Consider the following 19,183-nt stretch of genomic DNA (forward strand, 5'->3'; position numbering starts at 1 on the left):
TTCGTTTAGAAGGCATACTACCATTAATCATTAAAGCAGATCAAACTGGTTTCATAAAAGGATGAAATTCATTTGATAATGTTAGGCGTTTTTTAAACATAATTGAGGTGTTTAAGCAAAGAGGGGTGGATGGCTTGGTTCTTTCACTGGACGCTGAAAAGGCCTTTGACCGCATAGAATGGCCTTATTTATTTTCAGTACTGATAAGGTTTGGACTAGGAGACAATTTTGTAAAATGGATCAGAATATTGTATGATCATCCACGGGCTACGGTTGTTGCCAATGGTCTTAGATCGGACAGTTTTATTACATATAGGGGGACTAGGCAGGGTTGCCCCCTGTCACCCCTCCTCTTTGTGATGGCACTAGAGCCACTGGCAGAGGCTATTAGATCATATACATCCATTCAAGGTTTGGCTATAGGTACTACACAGCATAAAATAAGCCTTTATGCGGATGATGTTTTGTTATTTTTATCTTCACCTGAGTCATCAATACCTTCTCTCATGAATATTATTACTCTATTTAGTTTGTTTTCTGGATACAAAATTAACTTAACTAAGTCTGAAGCCATGCCTCTTGGTAGCTTAATTGATATGCCAAGTACTATATCTCCGTTTCCCTTTAAATGGCCTCTGCAGGATTTAGGTACTTGGGAATCTTTGTGACTCCTAACTTTAACCAGATGCATAAAATGAATTTCACGCCCTTGTTTGAGAAAATATAACAGAATCTTGATCATTGGAACTCCCTTCCAGTTCCATGGCTGGGTAGGATATCATTAGTTAAGATGAATGTTCTACCTACACAGTAAAATCCCCAGTGTTAAATCAACACTGCTCAGAGTGTATTTGGTCCCACTCCAAATAGTGTTAAAGTAACACTGAAGCAGAGTTAAAGCTAATGAGATAATTAAGTGATTAATTAAATGATGATTGAGCATTAGTGATGAACAGCTGCTGTTAAGCAGAATCACTGAAGAAAATAGAAACACAAGAACAACAACTGACTTCAGCCACAGCCTTTGATAAAATCAACTGAAATAAAAGACATTAAATCTCTGAAGATCTCAGCAGAGGATGATTAAACAACTCCACAAACAGCATCACCAGCTTCACTCATTAATAACCAGACTCACTTTATTTCTGTCAGACATCTACAGAAGATCTTATTGAGAATTAACTAAGGTTTAGATGTTGATGTTTTATTGGTCAAAAAATGATGCCACCATCATGGAGGTCGGTGTTTGCTGTAGTTGGGCTCTTGACCCTTGTAAAACTTTTAAATAATTTTGCTTCTAATTAATTGCACTAGTGTTTCACTGCAAACACTTGAACATTGCTGAAACAGAAGCTTGATGTAGCAGATTACACTTTCTGCTTATAAAAGACATGACTAACCAACGCAAAGTGGTTTTTCTTACTTGCTCTTTGATTATTGACTTAAATTCAGCAGCTAAAAAGCAGCCAAAAAAATATGTAAGCATATATATAAATAATATCATGTGTTGCTGGATATATAATTATCATATTTCCACAATAATTTTGAGCTCGGAATTAAACGTATAGGACCTTAACATTTCAAAAAGTGGAGTTTCAGGTCAAGCTTTTAGACATCAACACTTATCATATGATCCTCAACAGTGGTGACAATAAATATTTATACTGCAGTGCATGGTGGGAGTTTTTACTATGGTGTTACCCAGCATGCATTGCAGCTTGAAGAATTTTGTTGATTGTCACCATTGTTGAGATTCATATGCTGGTTCTTGATGTCTGTGTTTGTCTACATGCTAGAGATGTTTAAAAATTTTATGCAGATGGTATTAAAAGCATTCACGATAACTGTTGGATGCAACGTTTTCTCATACTGTAACATCAGTGGATTAGTTGCGCAAGTTTATTTCAGTTGATTTTATCAAAGGCTGTGGCTGAAGTCAGTTGCAGTTCTTGTGTTTCTATTTTCTTCAGTGATTTTGCTTGTTAACAGCAGGTGTTCATCACTAATGCTCAATCAGCACTTAATTAATCACATAATTATCTCATTAGCTTTAACTCTGATTCAGTGTTACTTTAACACTATTTGGAGTGGGACCAAATACACTCTGAGCAGTGTTGATTTAACACTGGGGATTTTATTGTGTGATGATCTCAGTTGTGTTCTCTAAAAGGGTCCTAAAAGATTTGAATGGATGGTTAAGCTCTTTCATATGGAGCAAGAGATGACCAAGGCTTAAGATGCCAGTCTTACAATTACCAGGATCTAAAGGGGGTTTAGATCTGCCCAATATGAGAACATATCAGTTAGGTGCCCATTTGAGAAATATTTCTAATTGGGTAACAAAACATGTCTCCTCATTTTAAAATCATTAAAGAAAGTTGTGTTAATCCTGTTACTCTTAATACACTTAGAGCATGGCGGCTAGTTAGACGCCTGGAGGGTAGGTCTAAATTTACCTCTGTATTTTCTCAAATTTCACATAATCCAGACTTTCAGCCAGGAATGATGGATACTGCCTTTATGCTCTAGTGTGAAAAGGGCATTGTTAAGCTACAAGATTTGTTTATTGATAATAATTTAATGTAATTTCAGCAAATAATGGATAAATATGAGTTATCAAAATCAGAATATTTTAGATTTTTACAAATTAGGCATTTAATCCAAAAGAGTACAACTTTAAAAGACAATTTTGAAATATCACAGAAGGCTCTTTGATGTCATGACGTTTTTGGCACGGAAAAAACATTATTTTGCAGTGGACCTCGGATAAAGCCCCCTCTGTGAAGGGTTGGCAAAAAGTGTTAATGGAGCTTTTACCACTGGAATACCTTACTTGTATAATTCATTCAAAGATGGACCTTTTCTACAAAGTATGACAACCATTTGTAAATTATTTGGACCCTGGGATTGCCAATATTATGCTGTTTGGATTTCATGGATGAAAATTTATGTACTTCTGAACGATGAGAACTTCGACCAATATATTGAAATATGGACAATTGAGCTGTTTTTTTTGTTTTTTGTTTTTTGTTTTTACTTTGCTTGTTTTAGTTCTTTCTTTTCTTAAGATCAAAATTAGTGGATGTTGTTGATGTCTTTGTCTATTGTGACTTGCAGTTTGTGGAAAATCAAAAAAAAAAAAAAAAAGATTTTGTAGCATTCAGTAGTTTGACTGAATTGTTTGCTTTTGTCTTTATTTCCTCTTATATAAGCCTCTTATATGTTGTACTTATACTTTAATAATGGCTATTATCGTTCATTAAAAGTGACATTTAACAAAAAAGAGGCAGAGTTGTGCTTATTGTCGATCGCTACGTTCCGGCATACACCACGCCTATCAAGGGTACTGTTGGCAGAGGAAATGCAAGCTGGATCAGGGTGTTCGGTCCTGAATCATATCGTATCGTACCGTACTGTACTGACCCATACCGCTCGGTGGAAATGAGCCATAAAGGAGTTTTACCTCGAGACTGATGCTTCTTATAGAGAAACAGTAACACGACAGCAACGATTATCAGAACCAGAAGAACCAGAACCAGAGAGATGATCAGAGATAAACCTGAAAAGACAAGAGAAAAAATCAGATCAATCAGTCTAATTACTCTGAACTAAATATTAGATCAGATCATGGCCGTAGCTTGTTGTACCATTCAGTTTGTCCTAAACATACTTTATGAGTACAGAATCACTCTAACCAGGCTCCATTTAAAAAGACTGTAAGGTTAAAATATGTGGAAAAGCTAAAAAACAAAAAACAAACAAAACAACCCTAAAAAAACAAAAAACAAAGACAAACCTTAAAACACAAGAGAAAAAATCAGATCAATCAGTCTGATACTCTGAGCAGAATATCAGATCATATGTTTATATGTTAGCACACAGGCACCTTTTAACATGTTAGGAGGCTCTGATGTGAAGTTAGATGTGGATGTTTTGAAAACAGACGATGATGATGATGATGATGATGGTGGTGCTGATGATGAAGGTTGTAATGATGATGTTGTTTTAGGAACATCTGTATCTAAAACAATAATAACATTGAGAGATAAACAAATGTTTTTTTTTAAAAGCACAGATCGCATAGGTCTTGACATCACATGTCTCAGTAATGTGTCTGTGATGTCATTCACACGGCCTCTTTCCTGAATTCAGGTTTGCTGAAGCACAGACACCCAGAAAGCAACTTGAGCAAAATACCGCATAGTGAACAACACAAAACGGCACAAGTGAAAGACAAAAACTATTTCAATATTTTCAAAGGTAAGCTCCCTTAACTGCAGTTTTAACTGTAACACAAGTGTGGTAAACTCTCTGTAATACTCAAAAACTGCACTTCTACTGCACATGCAAATGAGATTTAGTAATACTGAGGCCAAATGAGTACACTAATGCTGCAACACCAAACACTGCTGTAATACCAAATTACCACACACTTTCAGAATATCTCTAGACGTCCAGTTCCTGCATTCACACGCTGCTGTAGCCTTTCCCAAGAAAGTGCGTGATCACATGACAGGAATCAGGAAGTAGACCAGCATTTTGTGCTGTACATTTGTGTTCTTTTGTCTCTTTCTTTCAGTGCTTGTTCACAGCAGGTGTTTGAAGGATTGAAAGAATGTTTCAGGAACATCATACCAACTTTTAAATAGCATTCTATTAACATTAAAGAAACTGGATATTTTTATGTTCCTGTAATGTTACAAATCAACGTTCATAGAATGTTGAATTTTAAATCCAAAACATCATACCTTTTAAAAACGTTCCTCTAACATCAAGAAAAAATGTTATGTTCCCAGAACCAACACTCAATATTTGGAGAACCCAGTCAACACGTGAGATCACGCGATGATCACAGTGACATCACACCATTCTCATACGGTGATCCTCACAGTGTGAGTAATATATGAGCTCATTGTGAACTCAAAATGTTGAGCAGGTTGAGAGGAGGCAGCTCAAATATCAGTCACCGGGGGGACATTCTACTTCCTGTTTCTCAACACTATCACAGAGATATCACAGTGCTCTCACATGATGAGCTCACGAGTGCACGCCCAGCTAACAGATTTCTGTTATAAGTTACAAGTGAAACATACGTTACCATCATGGTGAGTAGTGTTTGCTTTAGTTGGGCTTTTGACCCTTGACTTTATAACATTATATATTTTTGGGGCTGTTGTAACTGTGGTTGTTAAGCACGTTTGTTATGACAAAAGCATAAGACACAAACATTATGAACTACTGTGTCATTCAAGCACAAAGAGAGACATCAAGAATCAGTGTATGAATCTCAACAATGGTGACAATCAAAACCTTCATGCTGCAATGCATGCTGGGTGCCTAGTCTCTGTGCAGTGAGTGCACTTTGACCTCACATTAGTATGAGCACACAGTGAGGGCGCTGTGAGGTTACACTTTTAGCTCACTGTTACCTCACATTGTGACCTCATCACGAGTATCCTGTGAGCTCATGGTGACATCACTGTGAGATCAAATTGTTGACTGGGAATGTTCTTATAACAAAATTCTGTTAGCTATGAAGGAGGCAGCATGACAAATAATCAGATTGACTGACCAAAGTACTGAACACGCTGGATTGAGGAGTTGTTTTTAAAGATTTACCATTCCAGCATACACTTGTTTTGGATTATCACTTACTTTGGCTTATATATATACACCGGTGGACACTTTTACACTGGAACTTGCAACACTCTAGGATTCTTACGGACTGTTTTATGGTATGATTCAAATGGATTCCATGCTTTTAACATCCAAAGTTATTCTAGTTGTATGTTTTAAGTTCCTTGTGAATTGTGTAAATACATTATTTATTCAATCTACCTTTGTCATTGTTTCATATTTTTAAAACACTTATTTTACCTCACACAGTTTAATCTGACCCCATTCGGCCGATAAGGCCGATCGTTACAAAATGACAGAATGTTTGGCTAGTCAAGGCCCTTATACCTCGGCTTGGATTGTGTAGAGCCGTTTAAAGATGCATTGAAACTGCAATTCGAACCTTCAACCTGCTGATCCACATTGAAGTCCACTATTTGGAGAAAAATCCTGGAATGTTTTCCTTAAAAACCTTAATTTATTTTCGACAGAAAGACATGAACATCTTGGATGACATGGGGGTGAGTAAATTATCAGGAAATATTTATTCTGGAAGTGAACTGATCCTTTAAGGACACTGACAGAAGCTAGTATATTAGTACTAGTATCTCTTGAATGTTTAAATTGTCAAGGCTTAATAACAAGTGCAGATGACAAGCTTTCGTGATGACATGCAGCAGTGGCCCGTCAACTGTCCAGAGTCTATTAAAATCTTCATCTTCATCCTCTTCATGGTGATGCGAGTCCTCATGAGTCAGTGTGTATTCAGGTCCTCACCGGGATAGAAAACACACACACACACACACACACACACACACACACACACACACACACACACACACACACACACACACACACACACACACACACACACACACACACACACACACACACACACACACACACACACACACACACACACACACACACACACACACGTTGTGTTCCCATGTTTTATGGGGACATTCCATAGGCGTAATGGTTTTTATACTGTGCAAACTGTATTTTCCATTGGCCTAATCCTACCCTCACAGCAAACTTTCTGCATTTTTAGAATTTAAAAAAAAACTTAATCCTGTATGATTTATAAGCTTGTTTTCTCATGGAGACCTAAAAAATGTCCCCCCTTCTTCATTTTAGATCATTTGGCTTTTTGCACTTGATTACGACATTAATTATGTTCTGAGTGTAAATCTGATATTGCAAGATAAAAATACACTATATTTGAAATGGTTATTGATCTTCTGGTGTTTTTTTTTATTATTATTTTTTTTTTTATACAGAATTACATGTGTAAATTACAGTCAGTGTTGAGTGTGTGATGTTGTGGAGATCATCATGAGTTTGAGAGTCTCAGTTACTCACCTGTTAAAACTTTCAGCTTCACTTCAGTGTAGGAATCTGTACTGAGATGGATATCAACTGCACACTGGTACGTCCCAGAATCCCATTTACTCAGATCTCTGAAGGTCACAGTGAAAACTGCTGCTGTTGTGTCGTCATACAGAGAGAATCTTCCAGAATAAACCCATTTATCTTTCTCTTTAGTCCTGATGAGGTCAGAGCATGTGTGCCACACTCCTCTACAAAAATACTTCACATTGTCTGTATATCCTTCATCATATCTGCATGTGATGTTGACTCCTCCTCCTGAATATCCCGTCACACTGATGGAGCTCAACACACCTACAACAAACCAGCATCTTAATACAACAATAACATATTCATGAGATTGAATAGAGATTAATTTTTATATTTCTAAAGTTAAAGGCTCTATTCTTGTTGCAAATCTGTGCTGTGTTTAGTGCTGTTCTCTGATTAATGTGATTGTTAGATTGTTGGATTCTCACCAGGAATCATCAGCAGAGTGAAAGTCCAGATGATCTTCATTCTTCTCTCTTATTCAATGATCTTCTGAAGCTCTCGATGTGTGTTCAGATGAGTTTTAGTGTTTATTTCCTGGTTACATCATGTTTAACATGAACTGATGAATGTGAGAGACGCCCACTTCCTCTGAGAGAGAGAGAGAGAGAGTGAGAGATGGTTATTAAAGAGAGAAGTGAAACTATTATTTCACATGAACGCACAGATAAAACTCATCAAAAAGCATTTTTTTCAGAGATTTTAACAGAATTATTTATCAGAATGATAACATTTAATGTTTTTAACCCTTTTGAGAGTATAAAAGGGTTTCTTGAGTGCATCACATTTAGTAGGGCAAGAAGAATAGGTTCCTATGCACCTGCTTGGCAGTTTTTTTGTAATCCTAATGGTGTCTAGTTAAGAATTTTTGATGTTGCCAAGGTCATCTAATGCAGGGGTCTTTTACTTTCACTTTCTGTATGAATGAAGTTAAGATGTTCACCAGCATAACTATTGCGCAAAGTTTGCACATTGCTTGTGTGATATCCATTGGCTCGCCTTCATGGTTTAAAACAGAAATATTTCCAGTATTGCGACGTAACCGCAAACTTAAACGCAGGGATACATGAAAGAGGAATCAATTCGGTATGCCGAGCTGCTGAAACACGTCTCTAAGCTTCTGTGTGCGAGTACAGCGTGCAAGTAACGAATTGAGTTCTGTTTCGTTTCTTCTTGTGGTTTTAAATAGCTTGAACATGTAAACTGGCAAATTAATCTGCGAATCACATGTCGAACGGTGGGGTGGGGTCTGGACTTGGTCCGTATATCACGGATCAACTGCAATCCGTTTAAGCCCTAATAGCCATGACAGATCAGAGCAATCTTTTATTTACTAATTTAACATGAAATCGTCAAATTGCTACTCGATATTGATCGCATATAACGAAAATACAGAATAATTAGAAAAATAATTTACGCACAATAAATAACAAAGTGCCATATCTATACACATTTTCCCCAGAACTTTCTCGCGACCCGGTAGGAATTCTTCCACGGCCCAGTAGTGGTTGGGGACCTTTGATCTAATGTACCATGGGGATCGTTTGGCGGCCATCTTGAAATGATGTCATTGCAAGTGGCAAAAAACACAGATTTCCATAACTCCTGAACCCTACAACACACAAACACAAATTAACCCACTTTTTCATATAATTCTGACACCAGGAATCAAATCAAATGGAAATGTCAATGACACAACTAATCTTTATTGGTGAAAAACAGGCAAATTACACATTTTTTGGCTCAAAACCATTTAACCTTTGCTATTTTGTTTCCCTCATTAGCCAAATGACACTAGATTTTCTCTTATGTCAATTGCAAAGTTGTGAAAGGGATGTCACTCACTCCAAGTGATATAGATGGCAATCTGATAATACTAGCTAACTGAAAGCAAAAGTCATTAAAACGCAGTTTCAGTCTCCAGTCACCACCTCTTCAAACGTGACCCCGCTGGTGGTTTGTTTTTTTAATATCTTTGCGATTCAAGTATAATCAAAACAAACCAGCAGTTTAAAAAAGCGATTCTAAAAACCACTGTTTCTGTCACAGTCAGTTAATACAAAGGACTTTCCAAACAGTTTGTCCACAAAAAGTTTTCATCTACGACAGCAATAAGACTCACACAGACATCAACAATCAGCTTGTGAACCTCAACAATGGTGACCATTAATTTTTTTTTTTTTTTTTTTAAATCATGCAGCAATGCATGCTGGGAGCCATGGATGAGTTTTGTACTATGCTAGTACTCAGCATGCATTGCAAAATTATTATTATATTTTATTATAGTTGTTGAGGTTCATAAGCTGATTCTTGATGTCTGTGTGAGTCTAATTGCTTCCGTAAAATTAAAACTTTTTGTGGACAAACTGTTTAGAAAGTCCTTTCTATTAACTGACTGTCACAAAACCACTGGCTCTTAGAATCACTTTTACTATAATCAATTAGACACACAATGAGTTATGTTTATTCTCAATGAGATCAGGTCACTAATAGATGATTGTCACTATAAATATATAACAACCAACTACTGATCATTTCCTCTGGGCTTTTGAGTCGTAACAAATATATTTGAAAAACACATGGTTACAACAGCCTCAGAAATAGAAAGAAAAAGAAAAAAACTACTAACACAGAAGTCAAGGCTCAAGAGCTGAGGTGCTCATCACTAATGCTCAATTAGCACTTAATTAATCACTTAATTACTTAACTGCAATGTATATCTTATTTTAGTGAACTCAACTGAAATAGGTTCAGAGTACTCATCACTATTAGTTTAAAAAAACTTAAATGTTTTAAGGCAATCAATTTCCTCAAACTTCTGAGTTACCCTAACTTGTTGGGTTTTACAGTGCAGTGAATAACTGTAATAGATCTAACCTTTGTTTTCGAGAAAGTAGCCTCAGAGTCGACACTCATAGACTGTGTCTGAAACCACTCCCTACACCCTCATTCACTAGTCCTACATTACTTCACTATATAGTCCACTAGACAGAGTGATTGAGAACATATGAGTGAATTCAGACACTGATGAACACCTGCTGTTAACAAACACAATCACTGAAGGAAAGAACAAGAAACAAAACTACAACTATACAGCCACAGCCTTAAATGAAATCAACTGAAATAAAACAGTAGAGGATGATTAAACAACTCCACAAACAGCATCACCAGCTCCACTTATTACTAACCAGTTTGACTTCATTTCTGTCATATATCTATGGTTTACAGGTTTATATTTTATTTCAAATGTTTTGTTTGACCTCACCATCTTGGTGACCGGTGTTTGCTTTAGTTATGCTCTTGACCCTTGACTCTTTAAGGTTTGTTTTTTTTTTGGTTATTCTAACTGTGTTTGTAAAGCACAAATCGTTATGACAAGAAAAGCCAAGAGGAATTGTAGTTAAGTAGTTTTGGTTAAAACGACTTGGTCATCATCAGTTAGTGTCAAACAATATGGGTGGTTTGTAATTAATTTAACCTTGTTTATGGTAGTAATATTACTCTACAAATTAAGCTGACAAACCATGAATGAATTTTAAAACCTTTTATGCACAAAACCTTCAGAGTTACAGCACCATTTAGAAACACACAGACATCAAGAATCAGCACATGAACCTCAACAATGGTGACTATTAATAATAATAAAAAAAAAAAAAGCATGCTGGGTGCCAGTACAAAACTCCCAGCATGCACTGCAGCACGAATAAATTATGCAGCTGAATGTTCTTAATATTTCCTTTATTTGGGTGTTGTTTTTGTTGTTACTTTTCAGTAGACTGTTTTGTGATGTTTTTTTTTTTTAATTTTTTTAATCATTTTTGAGATTCATACGCTGATTGCTGATATCTGTATGTGTTTAAGTTCTGCCGTAGTTCAATACATTCATTTGTGCATATTCTGGTTAGAGCTGTTTCACAACATTTGATTACTGTAGTATCAATGGTGCAATTAACATATTACATGTTTAACAAGAGACTTAACACAGGACAATCAGTGAATTAAACTAGATAACGTTGGTTTTGACATCACGAACATCAGTCTCCAGATGATTATAGATTTGTTTGGTGTTTTTACTTTAAAAACCGTGCTTAATAAACACAGCTAATTAAAGCAACCAAACAAAAACCAGCGTTAAAAAGTCACGATTCAAGATCCCAACTAAAGCACCCACTGATTGCCAATATGGTGACTTCAAATGAAAGTACAACAACTAAAATCTCAATAAGAGCTTTTGTACACATATGACAGAAATAAAGTAAAAGTGGTTAGTAATAAGATGCTGGTGTGGAGTTGTTTAAGCACCCTCTTCTGACATCTTGAGAGATTTCATGTTTTTATTTCAGTTGATTTCATCGTGGCTTTAGCTGTAAGTTTTGTTTCTCTGCTCTTGTTTCTCGTTCCTTCAATGATTCTACTTGTTAACAGCAGGTGTTCATCAATAAAGCTCAATCCTAATTTAATTAGTCACTTAATTCTCTCATTAATTCATCACTGCTTCAGTGTTACTTCAACACTCTGTAGTGTGGACACATAGAAGTGCTCTTTAAAACTGAGGATTTTGCTGTGGGATTAAAGGGGTTAAATGTGTGAGATGACAAAACATACTGTGAAATGTTATTTTAACAGAAATATACCGTAAATTTAATTTACGGAAGCAAACTGAAAAAAACAGTAGATTACTGGCAACCACAGCTGCCGGTATTTCACCGTAAAATCAAGACAAAAAAACAGCAAAATACTGTAAAACCTAACAGTCAACTTCCTGTTGTGTTTTGTGGGTCACCATTGTGCTGGAGAGTAGAGCCTGTGCTTAAGTCAAGGACGGCGAGAGGAACACTGATGTTATGCTGCATGTTGTTTTATTTGAAGGCAGTAACTGTGTAGTTACTGATGTAATGAGAATATATTTGCTAGTTTTGATCACGTATGTGTGCTACTGTTATTTGCAAGAGATTTGAGTTGAATTGATGACTCAGCATAAATCAGTAAGATTTTCTTCATGGACTTAAACAAAATAGTACTTAATACTCTTATGCTCACATTACATAAACATTATAAATATTAGTTTATAAACAAATGGCAGTTGGATAATTTAAGCATAGTCGGTTTCTGCAAATAAAGTGAGTTAACTGAAAGGTTTGTGTATTAACATTGTATCAGTTAATGAGATACGGTTTTTCACTGTAAATTTAAACAGTTCTGTAAATCCTAAAATTTAGCTACCGTATTTTTCACGGTAAAATTCTGGCAACCACAGCTGCCGGTATTTTTCCGTAAATTTAACAGATTTTTTTTTACAGTGTAGCTTAGCATAGATCATTGAATCGGATTAGACCATTAGCATCTCGCTCAAAAATGACCAAAGAGTTTCGATATTTTTCCTATTTAACCCCTTAACTGTCACCCACAGTTTTGAACAGAGACATTATAGTACAATATCCAAACTTAATTTTTTATAATTCATGAATGAAAATATTTTGTAACATGATTTTAATGTACCATTTACATGGTAATGCAATGTCTGATTTTAAAATGGGTTTCAAAGGATGAATTTTGAAATTTTAAGTTTTCTACTGATAAATAATTTCTTATGATTTCTAATTCGTGATAGAGAAAAAGGCAACTAAGAAGACTTTCTGTGACAAAGGTCAGAATTCATGTCATGATGTAGATTTTTTTCAGGTGCACTCTTGTCATAAACAGAGGTGTCAAATCCAGGGTCAGAAAGTAAAAGTCCTGCCATGTGTTTATTCCACCCATGAACTCAGCAGCTGATTTCACCAGAGGAGGAACCAACTCATTCCTTTCAAGTCACAAGCAAGTTTCGAGTCAAATCCCAAGACCTCAACGAGTTGAGGTAATTAAGAGACAATTGAGAGACTAATTAAATGATGATTGTGCATTAGTGATGAACACCTGCTGTTACTGTGAATCACAGAGGATCAGATGTTGATGTTTTATTGGTTAAAATGATACCACCATCATGTAGATCAGTGTTTGCTTTAGTTGGGCTCTTGATGCTTGACTCCTGTGTTAGATCTCTCTGTAGCAATGCATGTGCTGTTGTAAAGTGGAGAGATCAGTGCTGTGCAGTGAGCAACTGTTAGTTGTTTTCATATGATGAGGTAATCATCAGGTGCTTACCTGTTTGCATCCAATATACTGTGTGTATATATATATATATATACACATACAACATTTTTCATTTTTTTTATGTATGTTCTGCTTTTGAATAAACAACTCTGTGAAACCACAGTACGCAATGAATTTACTGCTGTAGTAGTTATAGAGAAAGAATTTTAAATCTAATGCATTTAAATATTTAAACTCCAGTCCTACTCAGACACACACAGACATCAAGAACCAGCGTATGAATCTCAACAATGGTGACAATCAACAAAATGCTTCATGCTGCAATGCATGCTGGGTAACACCACAGTATGAATAATTATTGTCACCACTGTTGAGGATCGTATGATAAGTGTTCATGTCTAAAAGCCTGAGCAATATAATTCTTAATTTTTTCCAATATTTAATATTATGATGGCATTTGTTTAATAGTAAATTCCTGCAGTTCTGTAACAGCTGAACGTCAGTAAATAAACCAAAGAGAGACACCTTCATGATGTTCATTCAAGTGACATAAAAGCCAAAAGTGTAAGCTCATCTGCTTTCTCAAGCTTTTAATTCAGCAATGTGCAAATGTTTGTTGTTAAGCAATATTGCAATTGTTTAAAAGCAATCTATTCTCAGTTACTAAAAGGGTCAAGAGCCCAACTAAAGCAAACACTGATCTCCATGATGGTGGCATCATTTTAACCAATAAAACATCAACATCTGATCCTCTGTAATTCTCAATAACAGCAGGTGTTCATCACTAATGCACAATCAACATTTAATTAGTCTCTCAATTATCTCTTAATTACCTCAACTCGTTGAGGTCTTGGGATTTGACTCGAAACTTGCTTGTGACTTGAAAGGAATGACTTGGTTCCTCCTCTGGTGAAATCAGCTGCTGAGTTCATGGGTGGAATAAACACATGGCAGGACTTTTACTTTCTGACCCTGGATTTGACACCTCTGGTCATAAATTAATCTATTACTTTTCCTACATAATTTTTAACAGAAAAGTGGTAAAATACCTATTTAGGAGTCTTAGACCTTTCCAACGATATATAGTTTGTCATGATTAGATTAGGATTTAATTGTAAAATAGTGAAGTAAAGGTAGGCGTCCCACAGGGTGGACGGTGACAGTTAAGAGGTTAAAGCTTAACTCTTCTGTAGTTACATCGTGTACTGACGGAAAATGAAAAGTTGTGATTTTCTAGGCTGACAAACAGTAACAAATGAATCTTTAGTTCTTTTCGTCCTGCATACAGGAACTCTAAAACGACGGCCAGATGGCAACATCTGAAACTCAGTATCAGAGATTCATCACTGTCTGGTAAGACTCGCGGCGGTGGCTTGTGTGTGTACGTCAACAAAGAATGGTGTAACAATGCTGGGGTAGTGACAAAACACTGTTCATCGCTGGTGGAGTTTATGTTTGTGAAGTGTCGACCGTTCTATCTGCCGGGAGTTCACGGCCATTGTTATTGTCGCGGTTTACATCCCCGTGCGCAAAGCAAGGGCGGCGCCATGAGCTGTACAGCGCCATCAGCGAACAACAAACAAATAACCCCGACGGCTTTTTCATCATAGCCGGTGACTTCAACCACGCAAACTTAAAGACAGTTTTGCCAAAGTTCTACCAACATGTGAACTTTGCAACAAGGGGAAATAACACACTGGACTTTGTTTACACAACAGTTAAGAGCGCATACAAAGCTGAACCCCGCCCCCACCTCGGGTACTCGGACCCCATCTCTGTTATGCTACCGGTTCACAAACAGATCAAGGTATGGCCAAACAATGCCACCTCAGCACTGCAGGACTGCTTCCAGGACACAGACTGGAACATGTTCAAAGAGGCGGCCACCTATAACAACCACACAGACCTGCAGGAGTACACTGAAACTGTGACTGCTTACATCCAAAAGTGCACTGATGATGTGACAGTCACCAAGACCATCACCACACGCGCCAACCAGAAGCCATGGATGACAGCAGAGGTTCATGGGCTGCTAAAGTCTAGAGATGAAGCATTCAGATCAGGAGATAAAGCAGCCCTCAAAACAGCAAGAGCCAATCTGTCCCGCAGCATCAAAAATGCAAAACGGTCATATGCTCAAAAAATCAACAATCACTTCACAGACAGCAGTGACACACGGAGCCTGTGGCAAGCCATTCAGACCATCACAGACTACAAGCCCCCGCCACAGGCCTGTGATGATGACACATCCCTCCCAGATACACTCAACCACTTTTACTCACGGTTTGAAATGCAGAATGACACACCTGCACAAAAACTGCCCACACCTCCCAACGACCAGGCGCTCTGTCTGTCTCCAGCCGACGTAAGGAAGACCCTATCTAGGATCAACCCACGCAAGGCTGCGGGTCCCGACAACATACCTGGCCGTGTACTGAAAGACTGTGCTGCACAGCTGACAGATGTCCTAACAGATATCTTCAACACCTCGCTGAGCCAGGCAGTCGTCCCCACATGTCTCAAATCCACAACAATCATACCGGTACCAAAGAAATCAACTGTGTCCTGTCTAAATGACTACCGTCCCATAGCACTGACTCCAATCATAATGAAGTGCTTTGAGAGGTTAGTCATGCACAACATCAAAACCAGCCTCCCAACACACTCGATCCGCTCCAGTTTGCATACCGTCCGAACCGCTCACGGACGATGCAATTTCCTCCACCCTCCACCTAGCTCTTACCCACCTAGAAAACAAAGACACTTATATTAGAATGCTGTTCATTGACTTCAGCTCAGCATTCAACACAATAATCCCACAACAGCTCATAAATAAACTCAACCTGCTGGGCCTTAACAATTCCCTCTGCAATTGGATCCTGGACTTTCTAACGGAAGACCTCAGTCAGTCCGTGTCGGCCACAACACCTCGAGCACTACCACACTGAGCACAGGTGCCCCACAAGGCTGTGTGCTCAGCCCGCTGCTCTTCACGCTGCTGACCCACGACTGCACTGCCAAGTCCAGCTCAACCACATCATCAAGTTCGCTGACGACACAACAGTGGTAGGTCTCATCAGCAACAACGATGAAACGCACTACAGAGAGGAAGTGGCACAGCTGGCTGAATGGTGTGGCACTAACAACCTGTCCCTCAATGTGAGTAAGACAAAGGAGGTTGTGATGGACTTCAGGAGAAACTCCGTTGATCACCCCCCACTGACCATCGACAGCTCGACTGTGGAGAGAGTCAGCAGCACTAAATTCCTGGGGGTGCACATCACAGAGGATCTCACCTGGTCCACCAACACCATGTCACTCTCCAAGAAGGCACAACAGCGCCTACACTTCCTCCGCCGGCTGAAAAGAGCAAGTCTCCCTCCACCCATCCTCACCACTTTCTACAGGGGCACCATTGAGAGTGTGCTGACCAGCTGCATCACTGTCTGGTACGGGAACTGTATTGCAGCAGACCGCAAGACCCTCCAGCGGACAGTGAACACCGCTGCAAGGATCATCGGTGCCCCCCTCCCCTCCATCCTGGATATTTTCCTCACACGATGCTCCAGCAAAGCAAACAGTATCGTGAAGGACTCCACACATCCCTCCCACAGTCTCTTCCAGCTCCTACCATCAGGAAGACGGTACCGGAGCATCAGAGCCCGCTCTGCCAGACTGCTCAACAGCTTTTTCCCCCAGGCTGTGACAGCCCTGAACTCAAATCACCCCGCCTCTCTGAACCCCCATACAAACCCCTACCTCCTGTAACATGTAACGTGCAATTCAAGTGTGCTACACACAGGTGAGTGGGCCTGTACAAACCACCTGTAGTAGCACACTCTCCTCCTCTATGCGCACTAGTCACTTTTCACACACACTGCTGTGTGTACACAAATCCCACAAAAAGAACTCCGTAATATATGTATGTTTACATGCTCATGCACTACAAATCATCCTGCACTGTTCCCCAGCCAGCTGCTTGAACTCAATGTTTCTCCTTGCACATGTACAGTACTTATCTGAAGCATTCGTATAGTTTGTATTTTTTAGTTTGTATAGGTACTTTTTTATAGATAGTATATTTATATTTATAGTCAAAATCTATCAGTAGGATAGTTGTGTATAGGTTTATATTGTCTTACTCCATTGTTGTATGCCTGTATTTATGTAGCACCGTGGTCCTGTGAGGCACGACATTTCGTTCCACTGTATGCCCCCGCATGTAGCGGAATGACAATAAAGCTCAACTTGACTTGACTTGAAAGGAATGAGTTGGTTCCTCCTCTGGTGAAATCAGCTGCTGAGTTCATGGGTGGAATAAACACATGGCAGGACTTTTACTTTCTGACCCTGGATTTGACACCTCTGTTTATGACAAGAGTGCACCTGAAAAAAAATCTACATCATGACATGAATTCTGACCTTTGTCACAGAAAGTCTTCTTAGTTGCCTTTTTCTCTATCACGAATTAGAAATCATAAGAAATTATTTATCGGTAGAAAACTTAAAATTTCAAAATTCATCCTTTGAAACCCATTTTAAAATCAGACATTGCATTACCATGTAAATGGTACATTAAAATCATGTTACAAAATATTTTCATTCATGAATTATAAAAAATTAAGTTTGGATAGTGCACTATAATGTCTCTGTTCAAAACTGTGGGTGACAGTTAAGGGGTTAAAGGCATTTCATTATTGAATTCAGAGATGTTATTGTCTAGCTCAGTTTAGTTTAAATAGTATCTGTGCAATCAAATCGGCGATAATTGCTAGAAATTAAGTGTCTCCAACTGAGCAAGCCAGAGGCGACAGCGGCAAGGAACCAAAACTCCCTCTATGACAGAATGGAGAAAAAAACCTTGGGAGAAACCAGGCTCAGTTGGGGGGCCAGTTCTCCTCTGACCAGACGAAACCCGCAGTTCAAAAGTTTATATTTCTATTTTAATTTTGTTGCAATTTCTAACAATAGTATTATGTAGTTAGGTATTTTATTATTATTTATTTTTTTTTTTTGTTTTATTGTATTCAATCGAGGTTTTCACTGGGGATCTATCTCTGGGGGTCATCTGGGTGTCCTGGTCTCCACTGACGATCAGGGCTGTAGACATCATCTCTTGGTGCTGATCCACCATCTGATCGGATACGGACTGAGAAACAGAATAGGAAAGAAACAAACAAATATTAGCGTAGATGCCATTCAACTTACGATGTAACGAGTACATTGTGTGTTATGGGAAGTGTTCCCGGTAACGGTTGATCTAATGAATGCAGCCTAAAAATCCTTTAACGGATTTGAATAATAGAAGCGTATTAATGTGTTATGTGTAAGCCAGGCTAAAGAGATGGGTCTTTAATCTAGATTTAAACTGACAGAGTGTGTCTGCCTCCCGAACAGTGTTAGGTAGACTGTTCCAGAGTTTGGGTGCTAAATAGGAACAGGATCTGCCGCCCGCAGTCGATTTTGATATTCTAGGTATTATCAAACGGCCAGAGTTTTGAGAATGCAGCGGATGTGGAGGACTATAATGTGATAAGAGCTCGCTCAAGTACTGAGGAGCTAAACCATTCAGGGCTTTATAAGTAATTAACAAGATTTTAAAATCTATCCGATGTTTGATAGGGAGCCAGTGCAGTGTTGACAGAACCGGGCTAATATGGTCATATTTCCTGGTTCTAGTAAGGACTCTAGCTGCTGCATTTTGGACTAACTGTAGTTTGTTGATCAAGCGTGCAGAGCAACCACCCAATAAAGCATTACAATAGTCTAACCTTGAGGTCATAAACGCATGAATTAACATTTCTGCATTTGACGTTGAGAGCATTGGTCGCAATTTAGATATGCTTTTGAGATGAAAAAATTCAGTTTTACAGATGCTAGAAACATGGCTTTCAAATGACAGATTCCCAGTCAACAATTTGATATCACAGTGATGTCACCATGATCTCACAGGATACTCGTGATGAGGTCACAATGTGAGGTAACAGTGAGCTAAAAGTGTAACCTCACAGCGCCCTCACTGCGTGCTCATACTAATGTGAGGTCAAAGTTC

General features: G+C 38.3%; 1 protein-coding gene across 2 annotated transcripts in view; it reads right to left on the bottom strand.

Annotated features, from left to right (window-relative positions):
• Window positions 1-19,183, bottom strand: part of LOC131538316 (CMRF35-like molecule 2) — an 88,535-nt gene that overhangs the window by 5,427 nt on the left and 63,925 nt on the right. Inside the window, exons 1-4 of one of the 2 annotated variants that reach the window (XM_058772144.1) lie at window positions 7,467-7,565; window positions 6,982-7,302; window positions 3,887-4,021; window positions 3,464-3,559 (exon numbers count right to left, since the gene is read on the bottom strand). In XM_058772144.1, the coding sequence (XP_058628127.1) occupies window positions 3,464-3,559; window positions 3,887-4,021; window positions 6,982-7,302; window positions 7,467-7,506 (592 nt within the window). In that variant the 5' untranslated portion in view covers window positions 7,507-7,565. Of the gene's footprint in view, window positions 1-3,463; window positions 3,560-3,886; window positions 4,022-6,981; window positions 7,303-7,466; window positions 7,566-19,183 lie in introns of those variants that run through there. The other variant, XM_058772135.1, reaches the window with a different exon arrangement.

Source organism: Onychostoma macrolepis, chromosome 01 (assembly GCF_012432095.1).
Source record: "Onychostoma macrolepis isolate SWU-2019 chromosome 01, ASM1243209v1, whole genome shotgun sequence".
In the NCBI taxonomy this organism is placed as follows: Eukaryota; Metazoa; Chordata; class Actinopteri; order Cypriniformes; family Cyprinidae; genus Onychostoma; species Onychostoma macrolepis.